This window comes from Pristiophorus japonicus, chromosome 12, assembly GCF_044704955.1.
Source record: "Pristiophorus japonicus isolate sPriJap1 chromosome 12, sPriJap1.hap1, whole genome shotgun sequence".
Lineage (NCBI taxonomy): Eukaryota > Metazoa > Chordata > Chondrichthyes > Pristiophoridae > Pristiophorus > Pristiophorus japonicus.
In genome coordinates this window covers 170,490,570-170,514,866 of record NC_091988.1, presented here as the reverse complement: position 1 = coordinate 170,514,866, position 24,297 = coordinate 170,490,570, and the positions used below count along the sequence as shown (strand labels likewise).

At 40.1% G+C, this 24,297-nt stretch overlaps 1 protein-coding gene across 1 annotated transcript in view; it reads right to left on the bottom strand.

Moving 5' to 3' along the window:
- Positions 1-1,006: 1,006 nt before the first annotated feature.
- slc17a9b (solute carrier family 17 member 9b) overlaps positions 1,007-24,297 on the bottom strand; it is a 42,239-nt gene continuing 18,948 nt past the window's right edge. The window contains exons 4-13 of the mRNA XM_070896146.1: positions 21,296-21,395; positions 17,945-18,075; positions 17,722-17,818; positions 12,722-12,818; positions 10,142-10,229; positions 9,013-9,047; positions 8,802-8,917; positions 7,787-7,842; positions 5,717-5,746; positions 1,007-3,368 (exon numbers count right to left, since the gene is read on the bottom strand). Coding sequence (XP_070752247.1) covers positions 3,226-3,368; positions 5,717-5,746; positions 7,787-7,842; positions 8,802-8,917; positions 9,013-9,047; positions 10,142-10,229; positions 12,722-12,818; positions 17,722-17,818; positions 17,945-18,075; positions 21,296-21,395 — 893 coding nt within the window. The 3' untranslated portion in view covers positions 1,007-3,225. The remainder of the gene's footprint in view (positions 3,369-5,716; positions 5,747-7,786; positions 7,843-8,801; positions 8,918-9,012; positions 9,048-10,141; positions 10,230-12,721; positions 12,819-17,721; positions 17,819-17,944; positions 18,076-21,295; positions 21,396-24,297) is intronic.

Here is a 24,297-nt window from a genome sequence, read left to right as displayed (position 1 = left end):
GAATCAAAATGAAAATCCAGCCCAAAGATCTTTAAAGATTCAATTTCAGGTCGAAAAAGTAATAAAAAATGTACATTTATTCTTGAGCCATTGAATATAAACTCAAGGAAGTGATGTTGAATTTATACAAGACATTGATCAGTTACAATTGGAGAATTGCATGAACCCCAATATAGGATGGATATTACAGCCATGGAAAAGGTACAACAAAGATACACTAACATAATAATAGGAATAAAAGATGATAGTTTTGAAGAAATGCTCAAAAGATTGGCCTTTTTAAGTGCAACATAAAAACATAAGAAGGGGTCTTAGTTTTCAAAATTATAAAAAGATTTTGGGAGGATAAAAAATGAAAAAATGGTTTCTATGCTGTATGATGCAACTCTCCATTGATGCCAAACATATTTTGCTCCCTTCACTCCAGCAGAAGGACACTACACCCAATCTGAGCAGATAGTAAAATAATACACCAGTATTTTGAAGTTGAAATTTATTATATATGCCAGCATTGTACGGAGTGCATCTTTTCTTTGAGTATATTAGGTGATATAACACCATGGTGCAGGAACTGTAAGAACAGATGTCTCAGGAACTTGTTTCTGGTGGTTTTTGTGTGCTGTGAAATGTTAGATATCAAGGGCAAGTATCAATGGATGCCCCAGCATCCTGATTCAGTTAGTGATGAGTAACTTTACATCAGATTTTGAAATACAAGGTACCGATTATTATTAAGCCCTAATCAGACAGAGTGAAAAGCAGTAATAGTGATCAGTGCTAAAAATGACAGCATTCGAAAAGATACTGGATAATAAAGGGGTATGTGGTGAAGCAGGAAAATGGGGCTGTGTAAAATCCGCCCCCCCAGAGGGGCCTGTATTCAGCACAGACAAGACTGACCAGATTTACCTCCTTCTGTGCAACGTTTCAAGGCAGGAAAATGAGCTGACTCGACTCACTCTTTAAGCAATGCTTTACACTGAGATTTCAAATTAACAATTACAAATTTAACATTTGTAAATTTTAATAAACAGGTCATGAGACAGAGAGGGCTCTACATCCAGCAAAACAGAAGATAACATGTTGAGATAAAATATTTATGGCAATAAAGTTTGTATAAAACAACTGTAGTTCAAAGTTTTTTAACTCGGCTCAAAGAGAACTGTTTATCCCGCAGAGCCCATGATTTAGAAATTAAGCATCATTTATTATTTAATCATCTGAGATTTGCAGTGCAACTTACAGTTGACTAATTATGTAATGATATATAAATTTTAAACGTAAAACATTTCATTTCTAAATATACAAGCATTTATTAATACAAGTTTTGCAGAATTATTAAATTAATCATTCTTATCTTATGAAGTAATCAGATAGACATTATAATTGGATTTAATTTGAAGCTCTCCCGTGTGCATTTGTTGCTCACAATATAAAAGCTAACTACAGATGGCAGAAAGAGGAAGCCTGCCAAAATAAGTTTTATAAATTGTGCATTTTTTGAAAATGTTAAAAGTCATGAAAACAGATGCCCAATTTTCCATTAGCACACTGATACACCAGATAGGGAACACATAAACCGGAATGAAACTGTACTTCACGTAGTTGATAAGCTGACAGTCAGAACATACCTCTTGCAAGCATCAGTAAGAACGCGACTTGAATAGTTGAATGCAGCTTAGTTTAAACCAGTCACTCTTAGCCACAAAACTAATAAAAGGCAACTGACATAGAGATTTGCAATCAACAATGCACAACATATGGAATATACAGGCCTTTAATAATAATAAACAACTACATAATTACATTTTAGACCTTTGGGTTTTGAAATTTGGTCTGAGCTGTGGAAATAACCGACTAAGATAAGAATGAACAGTATCACACAAGTGTAAGACCTCTGCAGCAATGAACTGAAGAGTATGCTGTTATTACTCGAGGAATTGGAATGTTAAAATGGATACCTGTAAGTTATAAGACTTAGAAATGAAGACTATTGTTGATCTTATATTACTTACTTATATAATGGTCCTGAATTTGCAGTCAGCAGCGAAGCGAAGGTGTCCGCTGCTGGCCCCGAAGTACGCTCACACAAGGATCTCGCAATCGCTGTGTCATGAACTTCGGGTTTTCGGACCTTCAATTAATTTCAATTCAACGGAACTTAATGGGGATCCCCTTGTTCGAGCTGCTGAGAGGTCAACTGGTTGTCTAAGCAGCCAATCAAAAGGCAGAGTTCTCACACAGTGAACAAGGAAGTGAGTAAGCCCTTAAAAATCTAAATTTTTAAAATAGTTAGAGAGAAAAAAAAAATTGGGGCTCTCACATGGGGAAAAGGCAAACGTGAAATAAAGATGCACAAACTCAAAAAATATAGAAATTTGTTTTTGAAAAGTTTCTTTAAAAATGTAATTTTTTATTAAAATAAACAAATTTCATACCCCAAAATTAAAATGAGTTTTTCAGGCCCTTAGCCTTTGTTTAGCAGTCAATACGCTGTTTAAACCCCAGTTACACCCAATTTCTTTGGGTCTAACTTTTAGTGGGGAATTTAACAGCGTAATTACTGCGGATGAGCCAACGGTTCCGTCAGTTTCAATGATTAACGAAATTTCACTGATTGCCGGCTCTGCAGGGAGGGGAGGGGGGCGCACAGCGCAGAAAGTTCAGAACTGTCATTGACAGACCGCAACTTTGGGATTTCCACATGGGCATGTGCCAAATCCTGGAATTGACGTCAGTTTATAGGCAGTATGGTGGCGTACGCTGCCAGTTCACAGTCATACCGACCACAAATTCAGGGCCAATGAAAGGTTCAAAGCCTAGGTCAGCTACAATTTTCTCGCAGTTAAGCTTGGTTCTCCATTAATTGGAACCCTCCTTTAAGAATACCTGATTTGTATCTCATTTTACTGACAAGCCACAAATAACATTCGTTTTATTTTCTTTTGTTTATATTTTTACATTCATAAATATTCTATCCATTTAAAAATAGTATCTCCCTAATAAAATAATCACTAAAAATAGCGTAAACATTTTTGTGCATATTTAAGTACTGCTTTTGTTTGAAACAGGATTTCAGCAGCAACTTGTTTATAAACAAAGTACAATAATAAGATTTACAGTTCCTCGAACCTATTTAGAACATTAATATTTCAAAAGTATATTCTTTATTCTTCAAGATTGTGTTCAGTAAGTTAAGAATTCAATTTGGTTTGAAATCATTGCTTAAATGTCTACCCGTATTGCCTGACCAAAGATGACGAAGACAGAAAGGCCAAATGTGTTGACTATGCTGATCAAGTTGAAAACTGACGGCCAGGATCCTGAGGTTTCTATGAGGTAACCTGCAAAGTACACTAAAGCAACCCCTGCAATGAAAAAAAAAGTAAAATTAACAATGTTGGTGTCTGTGGGGAGGAAGCATATGTAGTAGCCCTACTCAATACAAATCTGACACACCACTTAGCTGTTGGTTCTGCATCAATGGGACATGATTTTCACATGCATCAATGCAAAACCGGTAGTCAAGTTAGTGATCTGACTCCCGTGTGCATTAAAATCATGAGGTGAGAGTCCATCTCCAGGAGGTAGTTTTAGATCAGGTGCAGTATATCTGCAGTCCAGTACAACATCAAATCTAAAAAAGTTTCCATACGATTCATGTGGCTGCCAGGGAATTTTCCTAACAGTAGAAAATAAACATTTTACAAGGATCCCATGATCCCATCTACAATCCACAAACATTGCAGTGTAAAGGTCAGTGAATAGAGTTCTGCACAGGAGTGCATGCACAGAGCACCCACCCTGATTGCCGTAAAATATTGTGCACCCAACAGCAGAACATGGGTCTATCAAGTATCCATACAAGTGCTGTTCCTTGCCTGATAACTTCAGTAGGTCATCCCAACAGAAAAATATTAAATACAATAGAAATGAAGCCTACATTTCTTTTTCCTGCACCACCCCCATTTTTTTTCCACTATCTGAGTTGTGGGCCATCTGTTTATGCTTAGAAACAGAGTAGCTCCTCAGTGCCACTCTTCAAATATCATAAATTCAGGTAGAGTATGTATCACTTAAAATTCCCTCTAAAACTGATAAAGATTTATGTAAAAGGGCATCGACTGAATTTTATCTTGCCATCTATGGAGTTGCAAATGTCTGGGAATGTGGTACAAAGCCAATATATGAATACACCATGTGGGTATCACATCAGTAAAATGCCATAAGAACATTCAAAAAGAACATTCAGAAGCTATCATTTTGGAAGAAAATTACTAATTAATGCAGACGTTAAGTGAGTTTTCTAAAAAGTTGTTCCAAACTTTTCTTTGAATATCTCCACAGCAGACCAGCTGTCTTTCAGGCTGTTGGCAGAGTTTATCATGTGACAGAAGGGAAGGAGCATGATGTTAGCTCGCTAAAATACTCCGGGCATTACTACAGCATCACATGGCGAGAGTGTTTTGCAGTCGGTTACTTGGGCAGTCATAGTATGTATATAAACACACACATTGGCCCTGAATTTGCAGTCGGAGGCTGCCCGTGGGAAAATGCCTCCAATTCGCAAATAAAACGCCCGTGTACCTGGTATCTGGGAGGTATGGGGATTCGTGTCTTGGGCCCCCCATGAGCATGAATGGGAATACCCCCAAAATACGTCTAAACATCAAATAAATAAATTTAAAAATTGCGTATTAAAAAATTAAAATACCATTTAATTAAATATTTAAAACAAAATTTTATTTCTGAAAAATACATTTAAATGTTTTAAAGGAGCTAAAAATAAACATACCTTATTGCACAGGATTTTTAATGTATAAAATGATTGATAAAAATGTATTTCTATGTTTTTTAAAACTCTTGGCCTGTTTTTACCAGGAGTAAGAATTTCACGGGGATTCGCTGTGCAGAAATTGGGCAAATAGCCCAACTCGCCGCCCACGGATGCCATTTTCCCTCGGATGCATTGAATGTGTCAAGAAAATTATTACTACAGATCGCAAGTTCTGGGTTTTCGCACATGTGCTTCGCCTTAGGGGCCTCAAATTACAGGCCATTATAAAATTGATTTTCAGTAGCTCCCAACACAACATGACTTTACTTTAATGTGCTTAGTCTAGAAAGTTTTCATGTTAATACTGAGGGCAGAAACAGAGTATTCAACATAAAATCCAATACAGGCTGGCGCTCTATTTCTGGAAAAGAAAAAAACTAAGAGGAGACCCGACAAAGTTCTTTCAATTTATGAAGGGGTTCAATAGGGTGAACATGTAGAAACTGTTTCGACTTGTCGGTGAGTCCAGAACAAGGGACTATAAATATGATAGCTACTAAAAGATCAAATGAAGAATTTAGGAGGCATTTCTTTATACAGAGGATATAGTGAAAGGGTGGAAGAGGTCATTAGGAGTGGGAGGAAGCTTGTGTGGAGCATAAACACTGGCATAGACCAGTTGGGCCGAATGGCCTGTTTCTGTGCTGTAGATTCTACGTAATTCTTGTCGAGAGATATAAGGAGCAAAGTCATTTGAGTGCTTAAGAGGTCAAATTCCACAGCTGTAGAGATGGGTGGATCAAGCCATTACATAATACAGCTTTTGTCTGAATAAATTACAGCAGATACTTTTGTGGGTTTAAAGATAAAGATTGCATACAAACCAAACATGCACACACTGTGCTAACCCAAATGTAAAAGTAAAAAAAACATACTAACCGACTAAAGCTCCACCAGTGTTCATTATACCTATGTGATTGATAAAACAAAAGTTAAAGATTCACATACATTAAATGTACTCTTCAAGAAGCTTAATTAAATAAGATTAATACAGATCATAGAACAAGTAAATAACCTATTTAACCATTCAGCAGGAATGTACACTTTACAAGGAATTCCCATGGAGATGTTAGTAAAAATTCACTGTCCCATAATTTCTCATGCATGTTTAATGTTTGGGGGGAAAACTACCATTTTTACAATTTCACATTAGTAATTGCTGCCATTTGGTTTGTGTATAGGTTTGACATGCTGCAGAGGTGTAAACTGGACAAAAGTTCACTTAACAGGAGTTTTAGAGCTGACCTTGGGCAGTAAACTAGAATGAATTCACTTGGTGCAGATAGAAAAATCTTAAAATCCAGAATAATCCTCAAAACTCACATTCGCTCTATCACTGCAAGCTCTCTACATCATATCTTGCCTCCAGTTATTCATTTTAGTTTTCCTGGTTCTAACAGCTATCCTGTGTGTAGGAATTTTTGTAGAATTATAGCTTTTAGATATTAGCACAAATAAACTGATGTTTGGTAGATTCCACACATGCTGTTAATAATGAGGGAGTCCACCATCAGCTACAGGCAGTCATTCTAATGCCTGATTCATGTTTTAGGTCTGGATAGAGTGGTGCAGTGTCATGTGCTCCTCCATGCTTTGTACCAGAGTGATTGTCATGTATGTACTTTTGGGATCACGAGCCACTAGATGGTCTCACTGTTGGGAGGCCATTGGGCTGCACACACGTGTGTGCAGCCCAAGTATAAAAGGCCAGCCATTTTGTATATTAGTCACTTTGGGCCTTAATAAAGCAGAGTCAAAGTCATACCTCTTGGAGTTAAACAGTACTCTGTCTAACAGTTATTGCATACACAACATTTGGCGACAAGGCAACAAGAACCTTTGCATGCAAAAATGAGCACAATTGGATTGTTGGAGCGATTTGTGGAAGGAGATGATTGGGCAGACTTTGTGAGCTGTTTGAGCCAGTTCTTCGTGGCCAACAAAATGGAGGAGGTCAGCGTCGCAGATCGGCGCTGGGCGGTGTTCCTCACGGTTTGCAGTCCAAAAATTTATGGTCTGATAAAGAATCTACTCCTGCCTGTGAGTCCAACAGAGTAGAAGTATGAAGAATTGTGTACACTGGTACAGGACCACTTTAAGCCAGACGAAGGCATCATCATCTCGAGATACAGATTTTACATGCACGTTCGCTCAGAGGGCCAGAATGCGACTGCTTCTTTGCCGACCTGAGACGTCTAGCGATACCGTGTAAGTTCGGGGCTGTGTTGGCAGACATGCTACGGGACTTCTTTATAATCGGCATCAATCACGAGGCGATCTTCCGTAAACTACTGGCGATGGAGAAGTTGGACTTGAACAGGGCCATTACGATCACTCAGTCATGCATGATGACTGATCGAAGTCTAAAGCAGGTATCAGTGAAAAATCGAAACTCGGCAAGTACTATAAATATGATTGATTCAGCCAAGCGTTGACAGCGGAAGGAACCCAGGCACCCCACCCACCTGTTACTCCAACCATCATTTGCCCCACCTGTGACAGAGACTGTAGGTCCTGCATTGGACTCTTCATTCACCTGAGAACTCATTTTTAGGTGGAAGCAAATTATCCTCGGCACTGCCTATGATGAGGCCCTTTCCCCACAAAAGGCAAAAAGAACAAAGGGAGCAATCAACTTGCAGCACTGGCTGAGGGAGCAAGCCCCGACCACGTCCAGCTGGCGAATGACGCATTGCACTGGGGCGGGGGAAGACTACTTCGACAATAGGGGAACAAAGAGAATACAAAACAAGAAGTACTAATAAAGTATATTAATCATGAGCTTAGTCAACTTGCTCTAATTATGGGACTGGTTAATGATCATTTGTTGATCGAGCTAGCATGTAACTCCCTGTGTTTCTGTCAACTTCTGATATAAATATTGGTTAACATGGCATTGTGTAAAGGGTTTTTATACCGATGCAAAACTTAATTGTAACTGTTACTTACCAAAAAGTGAGCCAGCGCATGATGGTGCTAAATCTTGAACATTTACAGACACCCCACTGTTAAAACAAACAGAAAGTACAGTGAACTACTTGAACATTACTTTCTACATAATACATTTTTACAAGAAGTAAAACTTAATTCTGTGCAGCACTAACACTAGATCAGATAAATACAACTTGCAAGTGTTCAGATGAAAGCCCATTTAATCATTTATTCGGCAAGTCAATCTTAAAAACTAGAATATTAATACAATTTGCTATCATCTATACAAAAAAGTGAGCTCGCATTTATATAGAGCCTTATCACATTCTCAGGAGTCCTAAAGTGCTTTACAACCAATGGATTACTTTTGAAGTTGTTGTTATGTGGCAGCCAAATTGCACACAGCAAAATCCCACAAACAGCAACTGAAATAAATGGTCAAATAATCTGTTTTTGCTGGCATTGCTTGAGGAGGAATTAGTGTCATGGAATCTTCCATATCCACCCGATCAGAAAGACAGTGTCTCAGTGTAATGACTTTATGAGAAAGACTTACACTTACATAGCACCTTTCATGTCCTCACGACAGCCAATGAATGACCTTTGAAGTGCAGTCACTGTTGTTTTGTCAGGCAAATACAGCAGCAAATCTGCATCCTGCAAGGTCCCACAAAAGCAATGAAATAAATGGCCAGATCATCTAAGTAAGGTGTTAGTTAAAGGATAAATGTTGGCCAGGATACCAGAAGAACTCCCCTGCACTTCCTCGAATAGTGCCATGAGATCGTTTACGTCCACTGAAAGGAGAGACGGAACCTGGGTTTAATGTCTCATTTGAAAGACGGCACCTCTGGCAGTGCAGTACTGAGGGATTACCCTGGAGAGAGGCTTGAACCCATTACCTTCTGATCCAGAGGCAACAGCACCAACACTAAGCTAAGGCTGACACCTTAAAATAGTTTTGTACTATATATTGTAGAACCTAATAGATGGCCCAAGACATGCAAATGTAACACAACCAATCTCAGCTTACCTGTGACTGAATGTCTGGAGTCCAAAAGTAGCAGATATAAATAGTAAGGCTTGATAATAGCTGCCTGAGTAACACAATAATTTGGTAAAGATACTGGATACTCCCATGGCAATCACCTGTTTAAAAAAAAATGATCGGGAATTGGTTTCTATTCTCTTACATAACTGAACTATTTCAAAAATGTTTTAAATAAATTCATCAGTCGTCATACCTGCATTAACTTACGCACCTTAGCATTGTCAAATCCTGAAAAAATACAAAAATGTAAATATCATAACATACAAAATATTATAGTATCAGTGTTGGCAAATAATTGTACAAATGTCTAACCTACATGAATGTTTCATTTGCCAACTTCAACTGATTTCAATAAAGGAATATAATACAACTTTGGCTTTCTTTTTGTTTTTTTACATCAGATTTTCAACATATACAGTTTTTTCTTTTTTTTTTTAATTTAGTGATTTATAGAGCTGCTAATAAATGAAAGCATTTATGACACCAAAACCTTACCATAACCAATTCTAACAAATTACAGATGAAGCCAATTAAGGAATCTATAGATGATTTATTACATCTTATAATGGATCATCTTTTCAAGGTAAATCGGAAATAGATCAGAGCTGCTTATCACAATAATTGCCATAGTTTCAGGGTAATTTTAAAATGCTTACAGTTCATTAAAGTGCATCACGAAGAATTTTGGAAATGTCAAGGGAACCTTCAAAACATGTAGAAATGGCACTATGTAATCCTTGTTGCGTGTCCAATTGTTCCCCTTTGTAAAGTGACTTGGGAAGTTTCAGGAAATGCAAGTTGTTCTATACAAAGATTGCTCGGTGATATCTCATGGCATTGTGCACAGCCTGAGGAGGTGATCAAGCTGTGTCTGAAGGGGCCAGGTGTGTGGATAGAAGCACGGTGAAGGAGGGTATCGGGTTGAGGTTTGGAGTGTGAGAGTAGCAGGGCTGTGTGTTCGGAAAGTCGGTTAAAATTCGATTGAAAGTCAGTTGACCCACAAAAGGAAGATAATATTAAAAAGGAGGGGAATTAAGATGGATGCAGGTTCATCATAGGTTTGTGCAAGTAATCTTTGTGCTTCCAATGACACAGTGCCCAATGATACATGATTTCATTCATTTTTAATTAGGGCTATCAATTTATGCTGACCAAGTCAAATCACATTTTTATACCTGTATTGAGCTTGGGGGATTAAATGCCACAATTCTATTATTCCATGAAAACTCTAAACCTATCAATATAAGTCTTGTACTATTTTCAATTAAAGATGATTTTGTTTTCCATTTCTTTCTGCGAGTCGGGTTGAACTAGTTTCTCACCAAGGCGGATGAGATGATCAGATAGCAAGCCACCAAATAAGGAACATGGGACTGCAAGAGCCCATGGAACTACATTGAAAACCCAACCCTGAAAGACAAAGACAGAATGCAGTCAGCTCTCGATGAGAACTTTCTTTTTCAAATTAAACTCAAAAATCTTAGCTGAATCATTCAATCTCAGCATTTGATTGCCCAAGATGTTTATAATCGATAAAATAAAAACTCCTATTTTGTCAGCTGCTCACCTGTTTATATTAATGTATTCCCTTTTCAAATCACAAAGGAAGTGCAAGAGAGATTACATCTCAGAATCAAAAAGGAAAGCCCAACAGAAATGATAATATTCTCAATGAGGAGTCTGGTGAGTCGTCACAAACCATCATGGGTAATTTGTTGACTTTACACCGCTGGCCGGGAGCCTTGCCTGCTGGGACTATACGCTGGAAATTAGGTGCGGCTGCAATTAATGTTCACAAAATCTTGTATAGTATGTGCCTAAGGCTCCATGTTGGCAATGTCACGTAGGAAAGTTACCCTCTGGTGCCAGCAGCAAAAGGAGTTAAATCATTTGTCTATGCACTGTACAAATGCATTTAAATTACAGCTCCATAGCACAGTGCTCACAGAGTATGATCTGCAAGCCTTTGAGTACTGTGCTGACATCTTCCAAAATTAGATACAATCAAACATTAACTTAACAAATGAATGCTGCTTCTTGGCACCTGACAATCAACATGGGGCAAATACCTATTATTCTCCAGGGAACTGCATCAATCGGTTTGGCTAAACAACTTCAAATGCGACAGACTCAGCCCAGCAAGAGGGAAAGCAGCGACAAAAAGACAATACCACTCCCAGGCTGAAAGGCTCAAGCCTTCCATCTCCCCTCGGTGGTGAATAGTGAATCGATGGTGGGATCTCTGAGCTGGAGAGAGGTTTTTTTCAGCCATTGGCAAAGCTACAGGGCAAAAAAAGTCACTTTAAAAAAAATCAGTTGTAGGCCACCTGTGTTGGAAAGGAGCTGGATTTTTGGCTCTGCACATTTCAGAGCGGTAATGGCGGCGGGACGGTGAAGTTTGCGCCCAGGAACAGTTTACGCCTCAGTCAGCAAAATTCATCAGTTGGGCCCAGAGTGTGGGGCGCAGCGCTAAGCAAGGTACACACCTCTCTTAGGGCGCTAGGCCGGCTGTACAAGCGATAATCCCGAGCTAAACAGCCGGTCTCGGAGCGCTGTAAGAGGCCCAGGGATCCAAAAAAACACCCTGAAAAAAACCCACCAAAAACATTCCTAATAAATAACTCACGCCACCACAACATAAATCGCTAAAAAAAAAAAAAATCACACATATCTCACTGTGACCGCTACAGCTCACACCGTCCACTTTCACAGGCAATCCCAGCAGGGCGCTCTGAGCGCTAAGGGTTGGACAGTAGCTAAAAATAGAGCCAGTGTCGCAACCAAGGGCATTGCACAGCAGCTCACCTCTTCCAGGGGTAATGCTCCGTGCCCCATCGAAACCAGCACCGAAAGTCCCGTCGCGGTGCTGGCCGCCTGCCCGGAAGTGCTTACCGCCGCCCTTGCCGCCCCTCTGGGATGCTAACAGGGCCCGAATATCCAGCCCATAAAGTGTTCCCTCCCCTTGCTCCACTAACTCACCCAATGGCTGGAGAGTGCTGTACTGATGAGGGGTAACAAAAGCAATCCGCTTCTCTTTACAATGGCATTGATATCAGCCCCTTGGGTTGGTCTGCAAAAAGTCAGAGGTGACTTTACCATATTTACAATAGCTAATTTGCTGCCAGTTTTCAGCAGTTATGTTAGCAGAAGATCTGTACAGGTACTGTAAAAAGGAGTAAGATTTCTTCATTTCTGAAAAAGCTGAAAATAGTAAGTGTATGGCCTGCATATACTGTACCAACAGATAGAAGACAGACAGACGTGCTTGAAGGGGATAAAGTGACCCTTTGGTGCTCTTTAATCTCAGTTCTCCAATAGAGTACGTGTGAAGTTTCATCATTTCCAAAATTAGAAATGTATCATCCAGAAATGTCCAGCGTTTGAAAGATGTAGCAAAGTTTAGGACTCAAAAGATTAATACTTATACATAATCTCAGAGTCTGTAATAATCATTTGCTTTTTTATCTTGCACCAGGTTGTTCCATGATTCTCCTTATACCATGCAACATTCCCCAACTGAGAAAGCAGGCAAATCTCTGCTGCTGTAACTCTGTACAAGTGATAAAATGTGCAGCACATGCCCTGGGTTTTTATGCTCCCTATGGGGGAATTTCCAAGCCTCTGGTGTACACCTCCTCCTGGTGTGATGATCTAGTTCAGAACCTCATCACCATGGCCTCAGATTTACAGTTTACACAGAAAAATGGACAGAATCACAGAATTTGATTCTGCGTTCATACCTATTTTGAAAATGCACCTCGAAAATCTTGTTTTTGTGGGAAAATAGTATATTGCCACATATAAGCACGAAGTTCTGAAATTTTGCTAAAATATAATAATGAATGGATTAAACTATATCTTATAAAGAGCTAGATATGATTCACAGGCTAGAGACAACACACCTTAGATTCAGGAAACAAATCATGGAAGAAGGTTGGCATCCACGACAAAAGGCAGAAAAAACTGCCGCCTAAGCAAACATGAGCTACAATGACAGCCCTGTTAAAGAAAGCAAAAATTATTAAAAGAATTACATGCACACACTAAATAATACAAAATAATAAATGCAGTAGTGATGCAAAATGACTAAGAATGTGAAGGGAACTGACACCGGGAAAGACAGACCTCATTAAAAAAAGACAATATTAAAGAATCTCCCAAGACGAGGTTGTCAGAACTGTGCATTTCCACTGAGTGGTAGTAGAGGAAATAAGGTGCTTTTCTACTGCGATGGAGGAATCAAAATTAAATGTTATAGATCTAAGTTCAAAGTTAACAGAACTTGTTTTAATTGGAGTTTTGGGGGTGGGGATGAAATATGAGAAGTGACATGATCCAGGTCTTTAAAAATGCTGAAGAGGTATTGATGGTGCAGATGTAAGCAGACTACATGACTTGGGCTGTGAGCAGAGAACTGTAAGGCACAGGTATAGTATGAATAAGCCTCAATTGAGATGACAGATTGGAAACAAATCATCCTCCCTCACACAGTAGTGGATACGTGGAAGAGACTACCAGCACAAGAGTTCATGCTTTGTTGATTAGCTCCGAAAAAGGGAAGTGGATTAATATCTGGTTGGGAATGGATGCAAGATTATTAGATAAGTATGGGCTGAAATTATAAGACTTCCCACAGGGCAGGATAGCTCCTGTAATGTTAGCTGGCTGCATTATCTGTGGAGGCTAGTGAACCAGAGTTGAATAGTTTACAAATGGGATAGTAAATGTTCAGAAGTTTTATTGGATCACCTTTGCCAATCAGGGAGTATTTATACAGAAGCTGACTTGAGGAAAATAAATTTGGTTGGGGCGAGGTTGGCACATACCTCATGAGAGTATGGATTATACATGGTCTATGGAAGGAGTGAGCTTGATGGGCCAAATGGCCTTTCTTCATTCCATGCTTTCTTATGCAACTCAACCCAGAACACACATGCAACTTATTAAAAGCTTGGGAGAAGCTACTGTCCTCTCAACTGGTGGAAGGGGGCAGAGGGGGAGGAAGGAAGATAGAATAGTATTCTGTAGCACTTAGGAGTCACTCAATTACTCAAGGATTCAAATTATGTTTTACCGTTGATATCCGATGAACACATACATTGAATATTTCTGGAAAAAGTTGCAACATTTCAGTAAGCACTACCATTGATTGTTCATGCACTCAAATAGCCAGAATCCGTTATACTATTTGCCTGCTTTACCTCTGAGAATCATCCTGAATGGAAGATATTGGGGTTGACTTTGAGTCCCAGGTGGGAACATGGCCCAGCAAGTGCCCGGCCTATCTGTGGGCAGAAGCAAGATAGCCCAGCCGGTTTTAATGGCAGGGCGTCATCAGTAGGTCGCTGGCCGACTTCCCAACTAAAACGACCTGGAAATCGCCGGGAAGCGAATGCCCAGCCATTAGAATTGTGTGGCAAAAGGCTGCTGCCAGGGACCAAAGGAAAGAGCCCCTGGCTAACTGATCAGGAGGAGGTTCTGTCAGGAATCATGGCCAGGTAGGGGGAAGAAATGCTCGGGCCCAATATTTCCTTGTGGAGCCCGGAGCAGTACACCTTCTCCTTCTGGCTCATAAGGAAACTTTAAAAAAAATTATTTTACCTTTCTGGAATTCTACAGGCCTCACCACTGCTCCCCGCTCAAGCCTTGGGTTAATTATTGCAGTCAGGCCTCGATTCCATCACCGCAGCTCGATCTGCATATTTAGAGAAGGACCCTGCCGGCTTTGGGCAGATATCCTTGCTGCTTGTGATTTAAAATTGGGGTGGACACCCAGAGGGCAAATCACTCTGCTCCATAGTAACTGTCCCCTGCCCGGTTTCCACCAAATGGAGAGGGGTTAAAATTCTGCCCATTGTTTGAAAATATGGAATCTAGAAAATCTACGCAATGAAGCATCACATATAAAGTATTATGGTTAAGTTATGGTTCACAGTCCAAACTGAAATCAGGTAAGTATCTCTCCATCAACGATACCACTAATCTTTAACTAATATACTTCAACAATTAAAGAGACTAAAATATATTTGGCTATTTTTACCATGGGGAAAAATTATACATCTCTGTGTATAAAAAGGCTCTTTAATTCAGTTTAATACAGAATATAAATCTTTTTGGATAGCGACAAAATATCCAATCATCAAAGTACAACAGATGTGCTATACCCAAGCAACGGATACAATTCTTAATATCAATCTACCCACGTCTAAATCTATTCATGTTAATTATTGAGTCATCTGATGAGGTCTCACATTGAGATGCAACTATGTTAATTATAATGTAAATACTGCCATCTGGAGGCTGGAAACCACATCTAAAACCAGCTCCGCCAAAGGGAAACCTCTCCTAAGTAAATTAGAGTAGTATAACGGCTTGTTATATTCCAAATCTAATTTTAAAAGAAGCTTTGCACATACAAAGCCATTTCCATCTCCTGCAATGCAGTGTCTTATAGACAAAATAACAATTAAATCCTGCTGATAGTTCAACATTTTAGGCCACAAATTCAATCTAGAGTCACTGAAGATTAACTTTCATACTCCACGCCAATTGTTCTCCAGAGAAATGAACTGCTGCATAACCATTTCACGACCACTAGAAATCTCTCGTGTGTACTGCACTCTTACTACAAAGAATGTTACAAATGACTAGTGACACCTAGTGGCAGAAGATCAATAAGGATTATGTTCTTTATCCTTTTCATAAACAACACCAACTTGTATTTATATAGCACCTTTAATGTAGAAAACGGCAAGCATTAAAAGGGCACCATCATCTTGTAAAGGGCCTATTATGCCATTTAAAGCCAATATTAATCCTGAAAGAGATCAGCCCTCATCACACACTCCAACCTTTCCTATAACAATTCAAAACCACAAAACAAAAGCAAGAGAAGAAAGAAAGTCCTATTAGGTAAGAATCAAACAGATCCAAGTAGATTTACACTATATATGGCAACTGTGACCAAGTAGGAAGCCCTAGACTGGAAACTTTAAAAATATAAACTTTACAAAGTCAGATTTTTCATAAAATGCAAAATGCCCAAAAATGCAAAGTTAATCAAAATAAATACTGTAATTTTCTTAATTACTAATTACAGAATTGATCGGGTTAGTTTGTCTTTGTTCCACCACGTCAAGTTCAGATTTGAATGCAGTTTAACCAGGTTATTTAAAAAAATGCAGTAACACTCACCTTTGGAGATGCAGTGCTTCCCTTCATATTCTAATCACTTCAATGTAGGGAAAATAATGTGTCACTGGGCAACATATCCACAATTTTTACACTTTCTGTATGTAGCGCAATTTGCTGCCAGATTGCCACGAAGTCCCAGAGACAGTGAAAGTGCCAGTTTTTAAGGGCTCAATTTTTCCCAGTGACTTGCGCCATTTTTTGGGAGCAGGCTGCTTTTTTTGGCCTAAGTTTAAAAAAACCACAGTTTCTCCGATCAATTTGCACCAGCCTAACTCAGTTAGTTACGATTTCTTTAGGTATGTTTTTTTCAGCCAAAGGGGGCGTAACCTGCCGCCCGCGCCAATTCTGGCCATTTAGGAAAGCTTGGCCAACTGAGAGTTACTCCAGTTCTTCTCAGGCCAGCATACGTGCCCTCTGCAGAAAAACCTTCTGGAGAGTTAAGGAAATCAGCGCAGGTAAGTGCAGCAGATGCCCAGACAGCAGCATCAGGAAAGGTGAGAGAGAGATAGAGAGAGAGAGATTGGGGGGGGGGGGGGTGGCGGGCAGCCTTTCGGGTAAAGTTAGGTGTGGGGACCGGGAGTGAGGAGGCCACTCGACCAGGGATAGGGGCAGGGAGCAGACTGGGAGGCCGTTCGGCCTGGACTAGGGGAGCGGGACCGGCAAGGCACTCGGAGCTAGGAGCGGGCGGGGGAACGGGCGGGGAGGCCACTTGGCCAGGGCTATGGGCAGGAGAGCGGACCGGCAAGCCACTCGGGGCTAGGAGCAGGCGGGGGAAGCAGACTGGCAAGGCACTCAGGGCTAGGGGGGGGGTTGGGGGAGGCCACTCGGCCAGGGTTGGGGAGGGGGAGCGGGCCGGCAAGCCACTGGGGCCTAGGGGCGGGCAGGGGAGCTGACCAGGAGGCCATTCGGCCGGGGATAGGGGCGGGATTCGGCACTGACATCGGGAGGGGGAAACACTTTAATAATTGGAGGTAAGTTGCTGCAAGGTATTTTAATGTATTTTTAAGTTGCTGCAAGGTATTTTAATGTATTTTTAAGTTGCTGCAATGTATTTTAATGTGTTTTTAAGTTGCTGCAATGTATTTTAATGTATTGCGAGCTGGCTGTATGTTTCACTTTGCAGCCTCAGCCCGCATTGTGACCCTGGTTACCGTGGCAACCCACTCTTTTTGGCACAGATCAAGGCTCCACTCCCAAAACTAAAGGACAGGTTAGGTCGCGCCAAAATGAAGAAATCAAACGGGGAAACTTAGAACATATTTTGGGGGCATACTTGAGCCGCAAAAAACAGGAATAACTCTTCAAGTATTCAAAAAAAAAAGCTTTGGGGAAAATTGAGCTCAATGTCATAATAAATAACTTGTCACAACAAATCATAATTGTAGGCTACGTTTAAACTCGGAGTTAAAAGATCATGAGTTCAAGCACCACTCCAAGGCTTGAGCACACAAACCAGGCTGATACTTCAGTGCAATAGTGAGCAAGTACTGCACTGTCAGGTGTGCTGTCCTTCAGATAAGATGTTAAACCAAGGCTTCATTTGCCCTTTTAGCTGGACATAAAAGATCCCATGGCACTATTTGAAGAAGAGCAGTGGAGATCTCCTGGTGTCCTGGCCAATATTTATCCCTCAGGTCATGAAAGATGCTATATAAATGCAGATTCTTTCTTTCTTAAGCCATCTAGAAAGAACACTGCAGTTACTTACCAGACAGGAGCACTTCTAAACAATTTTCTCCATGGAACTTTATTGTTCTTTGAATTCACTAGACTGTTGCCCAAACTTTCCAAAGATATAATCTGGTCTATATGACATAAATTGTTACCAATGTCATAAAGATATGAATATAACTGACAAAGGAATAGCAATTCTCACTAAAGACCAAAAAATGATAGACAGCAATTATAACTAAGTGACAATGTATATTTACCTTTTCCTTTAAGGAGGTATTTCCACATACAGTAGGCCCACAGTATGGAAAACAGGCCAGATAAGAAAAAAACACTCCCCCAGCCATACATGTCCAACAACACTGATCCAACAGCCCCGATTAATAATGTTCTATAGAAACAAAAAAAGGGGCAGACTTCATTGCCATGCAATGCCAAGTGATCACCCACCATAAAGAGTCAGCATTTTCTTTGTCCCAGTACTGCTTACAGTGCATCTCATTAATTGAACTATGAACTGTAGCAACTAAGTAACTAATCAATACCTTTTAAAACAATTATCAGAACTGGTTGTTATTTTCACAGAATTATTTTCCAATAGAGCATCAGCAATTTCCACTTTTCAATACAGTACCATGCTTTGATACAGCTCATTGTCATACCATGTAAACGTGACCAGTAACATCAACTACAACATATATTTTTTATAGCGCCTTTAAAGTAGTAAAACATACCAGACAAAATAGACAAAAATGGATATCAAGCCAAAGGAAATATTAGAACAGGTGACTAAAAGCTTGGTCAAAGAGTTAAGTTTTAAGCAGTATCTTAATGGAGGAGAGAGAGGTGCAGAGGGAGGGAATTCCAGAGTTTAGGGCCTCCGTGGCTGAAGGCATAGCTGCCAATGGCGGGGTGAAGGAAGTGGGGTATGAACAAGAGACCAGAGTTGGAAGAATGCAGAGATCTCAGAGGGTTGAAGGGCTGAAGGAGGTTACAGAGATTGGGTTGGGGGAGACGAAGCCATGAAGGGATTTGAACAAGAAAATTCACATTATAAAAGTTGATGAACTGGGGAGCCAGTGAGCACAGAGGTAATGGGTTAATGGGACTTGGCGTGAGTTAAAATACGGGTTTTAGATGAGCTCAAGTTTATGGAGGGTGGAAGATGGGAGGCTGGCTGGGAGAGCATGGGAATAATTGAGTCTAGCGATAACAAAAGGAAATATCTGTATGTGTGTTCTGGGGACAAGGTAGAGGAGAGGGTGTGGTTGAGCAGATTGGCAGTTACAGAAGTATCGTGGTGAATGGAGGTCCTAAGGTTAGTCAGTTGGAAGTTTGAAAGTGCAGTTGTAAGTGACTTGGGGGAGAATTTATTCTAGGGGCGGATGAAAAAAGTGGGGTTCTGCGAAAGAAATAATTATTTTACTAAGTTTCTCACCAAGATATCCTCCCACCTTTCCGCCCTCAGCCTCTGCACTGAGCAATTCCTCATCCTCAGTGTCTTCAATCTCCATCTCAACTCACTTTTCCCCCTCTCCTGAGTTTTCTGCCCTCCTGTTCTCCCTTAATCTTTCCCTCGATTCAACTCTCCTACACACATTCATTGCCACCCTTTTGATCTTGCTACCTTACCTTACCTCTCCACTCCTATGGCCTTGATTACAGAAAAGGCCATCTCTAACCACTGCCTTGTATCCTTCACCATTCACATCCCGTTATCTCCTTCCAACCCCACTTCATTTTTCATCTGCCTCTAGAATAAATTCTCTCCCAAGTCACTAACAACTGCACTTTCAAACTTCCAACTGACTAACCTTAAGACCTTCATTCACCACGAGACTTCTGTAACTGCCAATCTGCTCAACCACTCCCTCTCCTTTACCTTTGATGCCCTTGTCCCCAGTAAAACCTTTACTCTTTCCAAACCTGATTGTTCCCTGGTGACTTTTTTTTTGTTTAATAATGCTTCCATGAAGCACATTGGGATATTTTTCGACATTAAAGGCATGATATAAATGCAAGTTGTTGCTGTTGCATTCATCTCAAAAAACCTAACCGTTTCATTTAGCCCTTGTATTTGGATGTGATATGAATTCAGGTTTGTCGTAGATACCTTCTCTGTTTCAGTGACGCCAGTTGTTCCTATAGTGACTCACTCTGCTCCATATATACTTGTACAATAGCATGACTCAGGGTGAGTTCAACTACATATCAATGTCTTTTGTACATGTATTTTTTTTTAAAAAGGTGGACCAAGTTAACACTAGACAAGGTGAAGCTTGGTTCAAATCATACTCTCAGTCATAGCTCAGTGGTAGCACTCTCACCGCTGAGTTAGAAGGTCATAGTTGCAAATCCCACTCTAGAGACTTTAGCAAAAGATCTAGACTGACACTCCAGTGCAGTACTGTGGGAGTGCTGCACTGTCGGAGGTGGTGTATTTCGGATGAGACAATTAAACTAAAGCCCCGTCCAACCTCTCAGGTGAACAGATCGCATGGCACAATTTCAAGAAAGAGCAGGGAAGTCCTCCCCGGTGTCCTGGCCAATATGTATCCCTCACTGAACATCCCCAAAACAGATTATCTGGTTATTATGCTGTTTGTGGGTCTTTGCTCTGCCTAATTTGGCTGCTAAGATTCCTACATTACAACAGTGACTACATTTTAAAAGTATTTAATTGACTGTCAAGCACTTTGGGATGTCCTGAGGTTGTGAAAAGAACTATATAAAAGGCAAGTTTTTTTTCAAATCAGTAAGCAGGTTTATTCAAAGTAAGGTGGGGGAAGGGAAGAAATAGAAGAAATGATAATACTAGCTAAGGCTCTTTCACAGAAGTAAACAGAATCTAACAGGAGTCTATTATTTGTTTTATAGTGTGACTGCTTCACAAGGGATGCCTGTGTCAGGGAACGACACTATCACCCACTATTAATCCAGAGCCAGATACAACACCTATTAGATATCCAGTAAGATTCCCTCTATAACCCTGAAACTCAACAGATTACTGCAGTGCACAATTACATTTTCCACACTAGCCATCTCTGGTTGGGGTTGCTAATAAGATCAAACTGTGTGTAGTATGTGCTGTGACACATAGTCAGTCGGGACTGGGTCAAGACAAGCTAAAGTTTCATACTCAAGATGCTGCATTCTGCAAATCAAGTTGCTAAACCTAAGCAGTCAAAACACTTGAAGAAACTAAAGCAGGAAATTGCAGCATTGCATCAGTAGCAGAATCAGCCAAGACGCTATTGCTGATGTTAGAAGTGGAAGGACACTTAGTATGATATTGCTTTATTCATTATCTTGGCAGAGCTATTAGTCCATTTAAAATGAACAGGTTAATGCCAGTGTTCAAATAGTTTACAGAGGGACGGCATGAATACATTAAGCATTTGTTTACTAATAATAGGAACTGTAATTTCTAACCTACAACATTTCTAATACATTTACTAGTTATTTTTCAGATATTAGTGATAAACCTATGTCCATTTGTTCATCTCGTTTTCTGGTAATACACACAGCATTGTCATCTGTTGTTAAGATTGGTCTTTTCTACCTCAGCCTAGGGACGTCATCTTGCAATTAACCTGAAAGATGTGACTTACCCAACCTGCGCGCCCGTGAATACTGCACTGGAGGTAAACCCCCGTTCACTGTCCCGCACCTTATTGGACAATAGACTTGCCAGGGATGGATAATAAACACCTAAATTGCCCAAAAAAAAAAGATATGAAAATATTATGCTATGTAATTATTATTTAGCTTAATTACGATGACCATTTTTCAGAATTAAAATATTTAGAAATTTCTTCAAACTTCTTAAACTCTAAATGTGACGGAGGGGTATTTCAACATATTTCGACCTAGAAGGATTCAGCATCAGAGGCGGCAGTACTTAAACAGAGCGGGATCCGAGGACAGTGCGGACTTGGAAGGAGTCGGCAGCAGCACAAATCCAGGCAAATTCCAAAAGAACAGCAAAAAAAACAAGGAGTGACGTCACAGGACAGCAGGCAGGTGATTGGTGGGTGAATATTAACCTTTTTGTTCTCTCTAACTTAAATAGATAAACCAATTAATATAATTATAAATAATCATTTGAATTAAGACTTTAACTAAGAGAGCGAGAGAAGCAGCCAGAGGTAACGGTAAGCCCGACTTTTAAGACTCATGGGCCTAGAAATTTGAGTGTGCCCCTTTTGAGGGCTGTAACACTTGCGAGGCGCGAGACTTTGCGGCAGGCGCAAAAGTTTCGCCTCTCATGATAAATTGGGGTTAGCGCCCCCGAAAGGAAGTGGAGTGCTAAATCAAGCGCTCCACTTCCTTTCTGGGGAGGTAGCGGGGTGCATGCTCGGGAGAGGGGCGCACGGCTCAGCTTAGCGCTGCCGCGTCTTTGAAAGGCTGGCTGTACTAAGATAAGTCACCAGGACCGGATGGGAGGCATCCCAGGATGCTGAGAGAAGTTAAGGTGGAAATTGCGGAGGTACTGGCCATAATCTTCCAATCCTTCTTCGATACAGGAGTGGTGCCAGTGGACTGGAGAACTGCAAATGTTACACCCTTGTTTAAAAAAGCATGCAAGGATAAACCCAGCAACTACAAGCCAGTCACAATTTAACCTCGGTAGTGGAGAAGATCTTATAAATGATAATCAGCGACAAAATTGACAATCACTTGGACAATTGTGGATTAAGTAAGTAAAGCCGGCACGGATTTGTTAAAGGCAAATTATGCTTAGGTAACATGATCAAGTTTTTGTTTATCCGTTCATGGGATGTGGGCGTCGCTAGCAAGGTCAGCATTTATTGCCTATTCCTAATTGCCCTTGAGATGATGGTGGTGTGCTGCCTTCTTGAACCGCAACAGTCCATGTGGTGAAGGTGCTGCTCCCACAGTGCTGTTACAGAGGGAGATCCAGGATTTTGACCCAACAACGATGAATGAACAGCGCTATATTTCCAAGTCAGGATGGTGTGTAACTTGGAGTGACGACAAAAACTGATTTTGTTAAACAAATTTTATAATACTAGCAAATAAATATGTACAAAAGCAACTCCCCCTTAGTTCAGCACCATGCATGACCAGAACCAGGAAAATCAGATTAAAATCAGCTTGGTACTCAGTATAAAAAAGGACAAAAACAAATCAGCATTGCTCCGGCTCCAGCGTGTTAACCGCTGCTGGAAATACACATGCAAGTACCAGGCAAGGACAGAGTTGGACTCAATTGATATGAACCCTACAGTCAAATATCTCTCTGATGCTCACACAAAGAATAGCCACTTGGGTAGGGTGCTGTGGGGAAAGTGCTACCAATGGAATCATAAACCACTCAGTAAAGAAAGGGAAGAGGGATATTGGAAGGAAACCAGAGGAGAAAAAGCAAATTTAACACATACAACAGGTGAAAATGTAGTTAGAACTGATAGAAAACAAACACAACTATAATGTCACATACAGAATCTGCAAATCCTGAGATTGAAGGAGCCTGGGTTTGTTATGTACAAGACTGATTTTCAGCTATAGTTCTGATTTTCAGAACAAATTCAGAATAAATAATGGCATGCTTATGTGTGTCTAATTGTGTTCTCCGATAATACATTTTCAAGCTGGGGTCCCCTTAAGATGTCTCTGAAGTAATCCGATTTTCTATTTTCAGCTATAGTTCTGAAATTCAGATCCTCACCAACTGCGGTAAATGCTAATCTGTTAAAGACTAACATGATAAATTCTTTATCTGCTGAAGTCCAGCCAGTATCAATACCATAATCCATACTTGAGCCAACCCAAGCAGTTCTATTATCATAAATGTAAAACCTCAATAAACTCTACTTTGAAAAACACCAAAATAATTTTATATTATAGAACGTGATTAGTAGTTGGTGCAATTTTTAATTTCAAGCAGTTATTCTACAGTTTCCAGTTTACATAGTTATGACTTGTTATTTCATGATGCTGTATACACATATTAACCAAAGTTTAACCCAAAGCTCCAGCAACAGAGAGTTAAGGCAACTTTCTATATTTCACTCATCGCAACTGAGATTTTCAAGCTTTACTCTGTGGTAACCTCCTGTTAATATTGACAAACTCCTAGGTATTCCTTTCTAATATTGTCACACACCCAGGATTTCCCTGCTAATATTTGGCACACTACAAGGGACCTATTTCACTTCTGAAAGATAGTGTCAGCTATCCAAAGGAAAATAATGCCATCACTGTTGAAAACATTTTTTAAATTAGTACATAGAGATACAAAAAAAAAGGAAATCTGATTACTTCAGACATCTTAAGGTTTGGGGACTCCAGCTTGAAAATGTATGATGGAGAACACAGTTGCATACACAGATCTTCTACTTCAAGCACCCCATTATTTGGCCTGTACAATTGTTTTCCCTCCTGCTTTGCTGCTTCCATTCTCAATGGTCTAAACTAAACTCATTTTTATACACCTTTTAAATTTAGCTCAAGGTGGGATAATGTTGCATTTTCTTATTATAAACCACAACATAACCAGGATGGGTTGAAAAAACATGCAACAGAAAATTTTAGTGCCGAGTACAATGGAGTTACTGAACTCGTCGACCTGTGTTAATAATTGAACGTT